At 33.7% G+C, this 12,973-nt stretch overlaps 2 protein-coding genes across 2 annotated transcripts; one reads left to right on the forward strand and one right to left on the reverse strand.

The window, feature by feature from the left end:
• Window positions 1-1,792: 1,792 nt before the first annotated feature.
• On the forward strand, window positions 1,793-6,618 carry LOTGIDRAFT_218852 (hypothetical protein; the record flags this gene model as incomplete). Its single annotated transcript, XM_009061586.1, has 9 exons — window positions 1,793-1,895; window positions 2,216-2,299; window positions 2,603-2,668; window positions 3,316-3,381; window positions 3,635-3,708; window positions 3,841-3,982; window positions 4,182-4,265; window positions 5,172-5,317; window positions 5,637-6,618. The coding sequence occupies 9 exons, from the start codon at window positions 1,793-1,795 to the stop codon at window positions 5,796-5,798; spliced, it is 927 nt and encodes a 308-aa protein (XP_009059834.1). The 3' UTR covers window positions 5,799-6,618.
• A 3,615-nt stretch (window positions 6,619-10,233) lies between these two features.
• On the reverse strand, window positions 10,234-11,655 carry LOTGIDRAFT_165068 (hypothetical protein; the record flags this gene model as incomplete). The annotated part of the gene is made up of 2 exons (XM_009061587.1): window positions 10,234-10,714; window positions 10,817-11,655. The coding sequence occupies 2 exons, from the start codon at window positions 11,653-11,655 to the stop codon at window positions 10,234-10,236; spliced, it is 1,320 nt and encodes a 439-aa protein (XP_009059835.1).
• Between the last annotated feature and the right edge of the window lie 1,318 nt (window positions 11,656-12,973).

Raw genomic sequence — 12,973 nt, forward strand, 5'->3', positions numbered from 1 at the left:
TCTCTACACCTTTCCAATTCTCTTCTTGAATTTCTCCTGTAATATGACAATATAAAAGAGTTATATGATTAAAATAGGCCAAGATTGCAGGATGGAGTATTATCTTCTTATCTAAATAACAGCTTCAGTATTCTCTTTGATTCCTTTTGTTCTACTGTCAATGATAGTGTCAATTCAAAGCACAGTAAATTTATAGGCTACATCTCGCATGATCGTAATCTGACACTGCATTGTTGAGAGATGGAGATGTACGTTAAGCTCTTCACTATGTCTATATAGGTTCATTTATCATTTACATAGAGTCAAATATACTAATATAGCTGCTTGCATACATGAATGAAAGACTGAATGTGGATGAAAGACTGAATGAACGAATAAATGAATGAGTGACAGTGGTGACTGACTTACTCCATTTATGTGGGTTCTGTTTTGGTTGTAGAAAGACAAAAAACATCGAAATACCAACAAAACCTCCAAAAGCAAGGGCAACAATCGCCGAGCTTCGTGCTCGATTCATTTTTGTGTGCAAAACTCCCCGTAGAGGAGAAAAGGTTTGTTTGAACCGGATGTTTACATCCTACAAATTTATTCAGCAGAATTTTTGTGACAATATATCAATTATTGACCTTAATTCCAAGAAGTTAATTCACAACTTCGTTTATTTTTTGAAAAACTTCTAGAGTAATTCAAATATATTTAAAAGTGAATATGTTTAAAAATTATTCCGGAGCAAAAATAAAAAAAATGGCGGTCTAATTTTAGGGTCAAAGTTCAAAGGAAATATTATTACGCAATATTTGAAATTGCAAATGGATTATACATGCACTGATTTCTAGGTCATTTGAAATAAAAGGGTAAAAGTCAACCTGCCTGCATTCAAAAGTCTAGAATAGATCAGACAATCGACACTGTTCAGATTGTCACAATAGCACTATTTTGTGTCGTGAATGAATGTTTTTGTTTTGGTAGTTGATAGGCATAAATGAATGAAGAACTTGTAAATAAGCAGAAGTGATTAAAATTCTTTGAAATTGTTTTATTTGAATGATCAAAAACACGACATACATGTAAAGGTATAGATTGGAACTGTGAGATTTGGGCTGTCAGATGCTCTACAGGCTGTCTGATTGTCTGTCATATGGGAACAGACGAATTCAAAACATTTCTCAAAATTTTTACAAGATTGCAACACAAACACTGCAAGTTGACTCAGTTCTCTTGCTTGAACTGATTTGGCCTTTACTTTACCTTGCTCCAATCTCTTAAGATAATGAGTTGACGATACAGATATCATTGATTAACTTCAGTCTCTAGACTAAGTAGACTTCAAGGATTTTAGGAAAAGGACCGATACTCCTGTGCACCAAACAAAACTGCCAACACAGAGCCCAAGTAGTCATTTTCTGAAATTCATCACTTCTAATGACTTTGAATATTAATTATTTTTTCAAAATTTCTCAATGAAAATTAAGTATTCAAAGTCTACCAAGCTTACATGTCTTCTGATATTTTGGTTTGATGGAATCAAATGGAATTTGGTGGAGTAGAAGCTGCAGTTGTCTAGGATTCTAGGTTTAGGGTTGAAAAAAGAGAAAGGGACCACATAGGCTGTAATAAGCCTGTTTCCCAGTTCCTGAGTAAAATATTGTTTCCCTGTATACGGTAAACAAAATAGAATAGGAATGTGTGGAGCTTTGATTTCATGATATTTGTACCTATATCCCTTGTTTTGTATTGATAAATTCAGTGAATGATGTATGGAATGAGAATTTAATTTATTTTTTTTTCAGGAATGGGTCAAACATTGTCTGAACCTGTCACTACAAAAGAGACGTCTAAATGTGAGAATAAATTTGTGAAAGTTGGTTCATCATGTATGCAGGGATGGAGAATCAGTATCCTTTATCAATGTTTACAATATCTGAAATCTGAGGCTCTTGGTTAGGTAATTTGAGAAAGAAACAACCATTAGTAGGATCCTTCTACCAGCTGATATGACTAAGATACCGGTAGTTTAAGAAGTTGGTTGAAAAGCAAATTTTGATAATAAGAGTAGCTTTTGTAGCAGTGGGGTTTCAGACCGTTTTAAACAGAATATTGTCTTGTTCCTATTCTTGAGTTCTGAATTGTTTCAATTACTGTTTATGCACTAGTGATGATAAAAGTGTGTCAGGATTTCAAAATAATATTTTTAATCTTAACCTGCCTTTCTAAGATATGGAAGATGCCCATATTCACCTATTGTCTTTACCAGGGGACAAGGAATCTTGTTTCTTTGGTGTTTTTGATGGACATGGAGGTAAGAATATATTTATTTTATGCATTCAGGGTAAATTTGCATTAGGATCAGAAACAGGAGTTGCTAAAAAAGCTCTACTGTACTGGTACTTATTCTTAAGCAGTTAACTGATTTAAATAATAGTTGAGTGGCAGATCACTCAAAAACCTTAACGTTGTTATCTTAAAGGGATTATTAAAAGGCTTTAAAACATAGCATTGATTTTCACATTCCAATCATATGTCTGGTACAGTACTTACAATTGAACTAACAGCGTTTTATGATATCACTTTTTCAATGGATTTGATTGGCTGTATTTTTCAGGCGGTAAAATTGCCCAGTATGCTGGGAATAATCTACATAAAAAAATTGTCTCACAGTCATATTATGGTAAGGTTAAAGTTCAATTTCTTTTTTCAGTTTATTTTGATTTTGAATACCTTTGATTAACAATTCATCACAAAAAATTTCAGTTTTAACTAATCAAATAAAAATTTGATTTGCAAATCAAAATTTTGTAGCAATTCTAAATGTTCCATGGAAGACCACGTTAGTTCCTAAAGGTTATAGAGACTAGATATGGTTAAAACAATTTCATTTGATTCATTTTAATTTTGGCTAATCAGAAGAAATATTGGATCGTAAATGAGGTAATCGCTAAATGCGAGGAGATATCCATAAAATTGAACCCTGGTGATCAGGATTTAGATTGGATTGAATCTAAATGTTGAATAATTCCTCAGCTGTTACTGTAGTCATAGTCTATTTCTGTTTGATTGATGAAATAATTATGATAGTCTGGTTCATTAAATATGCAAATTACTTGATTACAGTACTGGTAGTGTACTTATTTTGCTCAGATGGAGATTTTTTTTAGGAGTCGGCTATTTTAAATGGATTTAATATATGCATATGAAATTCCATTGAATATCTTTCTCCAACACAATACATGTTAAAATTTTAAGAAATACTTAAATCTCTTTGATGGAGACCACCCATATTTCATAATAATTTGATTGATTGAATTTGATTTTTAGCACAAAGCCAAATCAGTGAAGCCCTGAAACAAGGTTTTCTTTCTTTAGATGAAGATATGTTAAAAGGTAGGTAATATGTATGCCACTCAGCAAAAATTCTAACAGTAAATACGATCCTTTATTTGATAGGATCCATGGTTTGCTCAATCCAATGAAGGGGGATTAAGTGACTGAGCATGTTAGGCACATGTCTGGAATGATAGTCTGGGAGTCTAATGCAGCTGTCCTGGCAAAATTTTCCTCCTTGCACACTGCATGGCAAAGTTCATGCTCATTATAATTTAATATTAACAATCATGATGATTATGTCATATTGTAGATGATGCCATGAAAGATGAACTCGCTGGAACTACTGCTGTTGTTGTTTTACTTAAAAATAAAAGATTATTCTGTGTAAGTTAACAAATCATTTCTTCCTCTGAGACACTTTTTGGTTAAAAAAAACCTTCTTGTGGATTGTGTCAACTAGCTAATTCTATCAAACCTCTTCTTAACCTCTTTTAGTTATGATTTTCTGTTTTGTAGGCCAACGTAGGTGACTCTAGAGCTGTAGCAAGTGTTGGAGGACAGGTTGAACAGTTATCATTCGATCATAAACCAAGTAATGAATCAGAGTCTAGACGTATTATAGCAGCAGGAGGCTGGGTAGAATTTAATAGAGTCAATGGTAGGTATAGTACAATGACTTAAGCCAGCCCCTAAGCAAAGGAAACAGAAAAAGATTCATTCTTTACAGGGATAACATCTTAAGTTCAAGTAGATCTTGTCTACCAGCTTGCCAAACCTGTTAGTGTTGATCTATACCAGGTTATCTGTACCCAAGTTGTGTTACTAATGCAATGAACTGTTCAATATCTGCTTTGTAGGTAATTTAGCTTTATCAAGGGCTTTAGGAGATTTCGTCTTTAAGAAAAATACACAGAAAAGATCAGAAGAACAAATAGTCACAGGTGAGAGAAAATTGCCATGTCTTTGGACAAAAATACTCCAGTGAAAATATCTAATAATGTTTTTAGACTAAAATTTTAAGGTTTGGGGAATCTTCCATCTGAAACATGGAACAGGATCTGAAAGTCTTTAGACTCGGTATTAAAGACGTACAGAAATGTCGTTTGGTAGGAATTGAGTTTAATTGCCCTTGACGTACATAACAGCAAATTTGATATTCAGATATTACAGAACAGCAAATTTTATATTCAGATACTACAGAACAGCAAATTTTATATTCAGATAACAGCAAATTTTATATTCAGATACTACAGAACAGCAAATTTTATATTCAGATAACAGCAAATTTTATATTCAGATATTACAGAACGGCAAATTTTATATTCAGATATTACAGAACAGCAAATTTTATATTCAGATATTACAGAACAGCAAATTTTATATTCAGATATTACAGAACGGCAAGTTTTATATTCAGATATTACAGAACAGCAAATTTTATATTCAGATATTACAGAACAGCAAATTTTATATTCAGATATTACAGAACAGCAAATTTTATATTCAGATATTACAGAACGGCAAGTTTTATATTCAGATATTACAGAACAGCAAATTTTATATTCAGATATTACAGAACAGCAAATTTTATATTCAGATATTACAGAACAGCAAATTTTATATTCAAATATTACAGAACAGCAAATTTTATATTCAGATATTACCCTTCCATTACTTTCTCATCATTATTAATTCTCTCTACACCTCACGTGAACATGTTCATAGCTTGGAATAAAAAAGAAAAACAAGTACTAAAGATCCAAATGACGAAATTAAACTCAAAATCCATAACAACATATTGACGATACATTGGTTGCAGCTAATGATTTTGAATTTATGAATTTCAGCGTACCCAGATGTAATAGAAAAGAATATAACAGATGAATATGAGTTTGTGGTTTTAGCGTGTGACGGTATATGGGATGTTCTAGCCAATCAGGAGGTGGTAGATTTTATTAGATGTAGAATAGCAGAAGGCATGGAACCAGATGTCGTAAGTTATTTTCAATTTTCATTACACATGGGCCGATGCCTTAATGGAATTGAAAGGAGGTTTTTAAGTGTATCAGGGTGGTTTTGAATATACAATAGTATGTTAGGAATTAAACATCCCTCAACTTTTTAATGAACTCTGCCACACATGCATATTTATATCAATATTATATTACACTGAAACTATGAGTGGAGGGGCTCACTTGTTAAATTGGGGTGTTTTTTGTTTTCTATCATAATTATATTCAATTAAAATAATGTATTTAAATATTTTTCTAATTAGGTCTGTGTTTTAATTAATAGTTATATTTTCTAATTAGATCTGTGAAGAATTGATGATGAGGTGTTTAGCTCCAGATTGTCAGATGGGTGGACTAGGATGTGATAATATGACTGTTGTTTTAGTTTGTTTTTTACACGGAGGAACGTACAGTGACCTGGTCACGCGATGTTCTCAGTCTAACCTCGGTACCGGTACGTAACTACTTCCTCACAGTTACATCAATATTCCGATTCCCTCAATTTGAAATAAATGACTATTTATAATGGTTTTTGTGTTGATACAGATTTTAATTTTGTTGAAAAAAATGTGAAAAAATGTGAAAATATGTGAAAAACACAAAAAAAAATGTGAAATTAAAGAAGAAGATATAAATTTTGTTAAAGACAGAAAAGAATATTTGGAACGAAAAAAAAATTGTGGAAATTATTGAAAAATGGTTTAAATGAGGAAACTTCTAAATATGGAATAAGAGGTTGATTTCAAATCATTATAGAGTTTTAAATGTGAAAAAAAAAAGTGAAAAAATATTTATAACAAGATTTGATAGTATATGGATTTAAGATTTGAAATATGTGGAATTTGGAAGATGGAATATAATTTTGTGGAACCAAAAGAAATATTTTTCTACAATGCTCCTGTATTATAGAGTTTTGAAATGCCATAGATGAAGAATTTGCTGCTTTCTAAAGTGTAGAATGAGGTGTACTGATTTAAGATTATATGATTATTTAGTTATTAAGACATTCAGAAGCTTATCGTTTAGAAGTTTTATTGTAAGTTTGAAGTTTGATTTGTAAATAATATTTAAAATAATAAGAATCAGTGATGAATTCAATTTTAAGAATTTTCGAGACTTTAAGGCCTAGTTTCAGAAAGTTTCAGAAATCCTAATAATAAAATTCAAAAGGCAAGAAAAGGATCACCCTTAGTTGTAAATGAATTGTTCCAACTTCCTTTTTAAGATTATTAAGATTGAAACAGCTTATTTGCAGCTATGGGGGTGTTTGGAGTATATCCACAATTTGATTTTTTGCAATAATAAATATAAAATTAATGTTAATTTATGTGGTTGAATATTTGTTAATTTCTTGTTAATGGTTTAATTTAATTTTTGTGTTTCTAGTTTCAGAAATAGTTTGATATCTTAATAAATATCAGTGCCATTGAACACCTTGTATTCTTAGACTAGTTGTACAGAATTTCTGTCAAGTTCCCTCTGCTAAATTTTGAAATATGTCTATGCAACTATGTTAAAGATTTCAACAGTTTATTAGGCATTTGCTAAATTTTTACCTTAATTTTGCATTGAGAAATTATTCTGGAATAGTTAGTTTAGAAATGCAAACCCATTGTGTAGTCCGAGACATCTGCCTCTATCCCAGCCAGGCTCTGATAGCTATTTTGACAGTTGTCAAAGGGATTATGTTCTGAAAAACAAGGCCCTGTTTAATGGAATGCTTTGAATTTCAACTAAAATATTCCTTAGAATGAAATAAGAAATAAGTTTAACTTCTAACTATTATACTATTTTCTGATATATTTCTTTTGTAAAGTATATTTCATCTTATATGCCACTTATACCAAGACCCTTATTTTTGAATTAATAAGATATATATTAAAGGATTTAATGACTTAAGGCGCCCTGACACGACAGTGATTACCAGTTGCTTATGGTGGCGAATAATGAAAGTGGTCATGAGTTCCTAACACAACTCACAACTCAGTTGCATGAGAGTTGGGTTTGAAACATATGACCGCTGTTCTTATTGGCAATGATATGCAACTTGTGACCCTATATTGGCTGGGAATTGAAGGATTAAAAGTTGTATAAATGTAGAATACGATGTTTTGTTATTAGAATTGTCTTGTTATTGTTATGAATATTTGTTATTATATTTCATGATTTGAATATTGAATTAGAACACTATATTCAAGGCCATATCTGACAGTGACTGCTACGTCCTTTCCATCTTCACAATGTCAAGCTATTATGAACTGCTTCTTATACCTTGACTTCATCAGGTTCTTTTTTTGTATAAATGGAAGTTTGTAATTTATACAATAATTTGATTGGATTGTACACTTGTGAATACAGTCGATCAGAGCCCTCAAAATAAATTTTAAACATTATGCCTAAGGATTACAGACCTTCTGTCGAGAGCCCTGATTGGCCGTATTGGCTATCGTACACTCCAATCAAATCGTTGCATTTACAAACTTACATGACACAGAAAAGAGACAAGTAAAGTCAAGGTATTAGACACAGATTGTAATAACTCGACATTGGGGAGATGGATCCTTTTATTAAAGCAATAAAGTTGTTTATTTATGTTCATTTATTGAATTAAACACAACTAGATGTCAGACTTCCATTCTAAAAAGGGTTACTCATGGCTCTATCAGCTGGTAAACTAAATATTAAGAGGACTATTATACAGATAGCTTGAATTGAGCCCTATCAGCTGGTAAAGTAAATATTAAGACAACTACAGATAGCTGAAATTGAGCTCTATCAGCTGGTAAAGTTATAAATTAGACAACTATAAAGATAGCTGAAATTGAGCTCTATCAGCCTGAAAGTTATAAATTAGACAACTATAAAGATAGCTGAAATTGAGCTCTATCAACTGGTAAAGTTATAAATTAGACAACTATAAAGATAGCTGAAATTGAGCTCTATCAACTGGTAAAGTTATAAATTAGACAACTATATAGATAGCTGAAATTGAGCTCTACCAGCTGGTACAATAAATATTAAGACGACTATAAAGATAGCTCAAATTGAGCAACTGATACAATAAATATTAAGATGACTATTATACAGAGCTGAAATTGAGCTCTATCAGCTGGTTAAGTCACTATTTTGACGACTGTATCCCCTTAACATTTAATGCAGAAAAGTAGGACTTAAAAAAACTCCATTCATTTCATTTTTCATTTCCCTTAACATTTAAGATAATATATACATATATATATATTGATTCTATGAATTGTATTATTAATCCTAAAATGTCTTGCCTCCCAAAATCTAAGAACTGAAGATACCCCCATACCCATTTAATTTTCTTAATTTTAACGGTATTAAGTAACTATTTCCCCCGCAATCTTGATTTTTTTTAATTGTGAGTTTTATTTATTTCATTTTTGTGGAATTTGCTTTGATTATTTGGACTTTTTGAAGTGTGTTTATTTTTATTTAGAGTTTCCTCCCCTTTGTTATACTTATAGTTTCTTTATATTATATTTCTATGATAGGCTAGCTCCAGCCTAGCCTAGACCATGTTCCTAAAGCAATGGTGCAATGATTATCTACATCTAGATAGTCTTGACCAGAATATGGGATTGTGCAAATAACGGCTAGATGTGGATAATCATTGTACTGTTACTAAGGGAACGTGAGCCTCTGATAGAGTGTTTGTCTAATTGTCTCCAAACAGACAATTTTCTTAAATAACTGTGTAGATTGTATGTCAGTAAGATTTAGATACTGTACTGCAAAGATAGCAGCTTTCAGCTTTTTTCACATTTTTTTTTTGTTGCTTTTATGAAGTTTTATTTTGTTTGATTGAAGGCTTAATATATTTATTTTGAAATGCTATAGATGTGAATTCCTCTTTGCTATTAATCTGCCAATATTTCTACCCTGTCTCAGACTGAAGGCAAAATGATTTACTGAACACAACGTTTCAACAAATTACATTATCATTATCAGTTTATATAGTATACTACTCCTGGGTTTTATTGTACACAATGTTTCAACAGTTTACATTGTCATTATCAGTTTATATAGTATACTACTCCTGGGTTTTATTGTACACAATGTTTCAACAGTTTACATTGTTATCATCAGTTTATATAGTATACTACTCTCGAGTTTTATTGTACACAATGTTTCTATAATTTACATTGTCATTATCAGTTTATATAGTATACTACTCTCGAGTTTTATTGTACACAATGTTTCTACAGTTTACATTGTCATCATCAGTTAATATAGTATACTACTCTCGAGTTTTATTGTACACAATGTTTCTATAATTTACATTGTCATCATCAGTTAATATAGTATACTACTCCTGGGTTTTATTGAACATAGTGTTTCAAAAATTTAAATTAAAATGTATCTAGATCCTAATCCTAGCTTATTAGTACAATACGGTAATGCTTGTAGGATACAAGCCTCTGGGATTTATTACACTGCGGTTCTGCAATTTACACCATAGGATGAATTTATTATATCCCCCTACAATGTACAGATAGCAAAATATGTAGACCTTGGACCTGTATTCTATATTGTTGAATAATTAAACATTTATTTAAAGGTTAACTTAAAGAAGTTAATTTAATTCAAACTTAAAGAAGGTCATACTTCCTAGGGGTCATAACCAGTATTCACGATACGATGACTGAATGGGGGCCTGAGATTACAAATGTGGATACGTCAGAGGTGCAAGCCTCCTATGAAGGGTCCTAGGGGGTTCTCCTACAAAAAAACATTTTTATAGATCGTGTAACTGGGCCTCGGGCCTAAATGTCCAAAAAGTGGGAAAATGCTGGAGTCTAGTTTGAGCAACCAGCCTTATTTTGACAGAGTTAAGTAGGCCTAGTCTGTGATTCAATGTTATGAACACAAGTTATTCCCCGACCAAGAAATTTTTCATCATCTGCAGGACTTCAAAGGGTTTGTCGGCAGGAGAAAGATGGCCGCCACCCCTGACGGTCACTAAATCGTAATTTTTATATTTTGTGATGAAGCCTGCCACTTGGGTCGTCCCATCCTGGGCTGTGTAGTACCACATCTTTCTCCCGGAGACTAACTCCAGTCCCAAATCCTCGACAAACCACGATTCACCGAGAAAATCACAAGCGAAGTCCACATCTCCGTTGTACATCATGATGCGTTTACCTGCTTCCAGCACTTCGCGATGCTGTGCTGAAAGATCGGGGTACACTTCCGTATAATGAAGCATCACCGCTGGAGTTTCTACCTCCCATCTTGGCACAAAATCCGGTACATGGATAGCTTTCCGAACTTCCGGTGTATTGAGGTATCTATCCACTGAGGTTGTGTCCAAACATCCCATGGATATTTTCAACTTATCCACCGGAAGTGATCTAATGAATCTATCCTCTTTTTGAAGTCGCTCACTGTTTGGACTCATCCACAACCTAGCCCCCGTGGTGTATTTCCCAATTTCTTCATCGAATCTTAAGAACATGGAGTTTCGGCACTCGTGGTATACATTGTAAAAATTCAACTGACCCTCGAAAACGATGTGATGGGCAGTGTTGAATGCGTCTTTACAGTGAGGTCGGTCTTGATGCAGCGTGAACATGCACCGTTCTTCCAGCGTCCCGTTACAACAAGAGTTAATCAGATCGCGCCATAGAGAATCTCCGATCAAACCGTGGTAGTAAGCCAGATATACGTGAGCGTTTTCATTCTTGTCGTAATTACTCATTCCGTTACCGATCGCCATACCTTTGAAGTTTATTGTAGGATCTCTTACGACTAACGCACTTAAAGTCGGAACGTAGATTCCACCGTAACTTTCACCAGTAACATAAAAACTATTTTTGGAATATTCTGGGTACTTGGAGAAAAAGTCCTTGATAGCTAAATAATTGTCACTTGCAGTTTCGTCATCGTTGGTTCGATAATATTTATCATCCGAGTACGACATTCCGACTCCGGCAGGTGCCTCCAGGTATAAAACATTTGCGATTTCGTTCCAACTACCTTCGTGATATACAACGGTACCGTTCAACATTACTCGAAACGGTCCATTTTCCGTGAACAACCCGACCAATGAACTACAGCCTGGTCCGCCATTCATCCACAGTAGTACAGGATCCGTGCTCGGGCTATCCGCAGATTCGAAAAACCAGTAGTGCAGGCGTTTCGTACCAGAAGCATTCAGATATCCAGAATAATGTCTCCAAGCCGGCTCAAAACTTAAACCCGGTAGTGACGTCACTAAGTCGCCAAGAACTGCAGCGTCAAGAAGGCCAGCGGAAACTATCAAAAGCAAAACATAATGTAAGGAGGTCGCCATTTTGAAAGTTATCAAGCCGTATCTCAATGATAACAGATTGTGATAAATTCATCTGTAGTACACATAAACTCATTTAATTTATGACAGACCAATCAAAAGATCACTGATTTTCAAAAATCTTTTATTATCAGAATAAGGTGCAAAGATAAAATTGAAAAAAAAATTGTACGTCAAACAGTATTATGCACATCCATGGACGAGTCCAATCATAAAAAGGAATAGTTTACTTTGTTATGAGGTAGACTTTTCTTTATCATGTCTGACCCGTCAGCAGTTATGCACACAACTCATACCTTTGTTTTTAGTGGCATTATACAAAGGACAAATAAATAACAATAATCATAAATTTAAAAAAGTATCTCCATAGAAACACAGTGTGTTATGTGCGCTGAAAATTGGTGCCGTGTTTGGAACTATCTACCTTAAGCATTTCAAAAACTCTCTTTGACCATTTGTATTTAGAAAACACACTGCCCAGAAGCAAGTTCTTTTTATAGCTCGTCAATCAGTCCCCTAAACGAGACATCTTGCGACACAACGTCAAACTATTACGAACTGCGTCTAATACGGAAACCGGTAAATAAATGCAGCGATTTTATTGGATTGTACACTACCGAATACAGCCAATCATAGCGCCCGATTACACGCGCAGCCACAATGTTTACAATTTTTCCATCAAGTTATCTGATTGGCTGTATTCGCTAACGAACAATGCAATCACGTCGTTGCGCTTACAAATTTCCGTAGTGCAAGAAAGGTGGCTTTTGAGGTCAAGGTATTAAGCAGTTCATAATAGCTTAACATTGTGAAGATGATTAAGAGATTGGTAAAAATGTATCGTTTGCAAACAATACAAAAGTCAATGCAAATACACATTCAAGTCATACTCTAACTAACATACGGTGCCTGACATAATGGCAATTCTATTGTGAAAATTGGTCTTGTAATTGCGAAATACAAGACAACAAACCCTGCCTTGAAACAACGACTTCAGTTTCAATATTTAAATATGAAAAAAAGGGTGTAGTCTGTAGTCGTGGAAAATCATCTTCACAATGACGAGCCATTATCACCTATATATATATATCCCCGGCTCCCAACCTGGGGTGTTTTCACGCCCTGGAGTGTGGGACTAGGGTGTCAGGGGTGTGGCCAACTGGTGTAGGAGAAAAATTTATTTTGAATTGAGAGAGCACCTCACATCAGTGGCGGAGCCAGGTTTATGTCCGAGAGGGGCGGAATATCTGAGATTGCCCGAATTTCTAATATCATTGTGAGATTTTTGCCCGAAAAACTTGCTTTCGTGGCTGTGAGGNGG

This window comes from Lottia gigantea, assembly GCF_000327385.1.
Source record: "Lottia gigantea unplaced genomic scaffold LOTGIsca_49, whole genome shotgun sequence".
NCBI lineage: Eukaryota > Metazoa > Mollusca > Gastropoda > Lottiidae > Lottia > Lottia gigantea.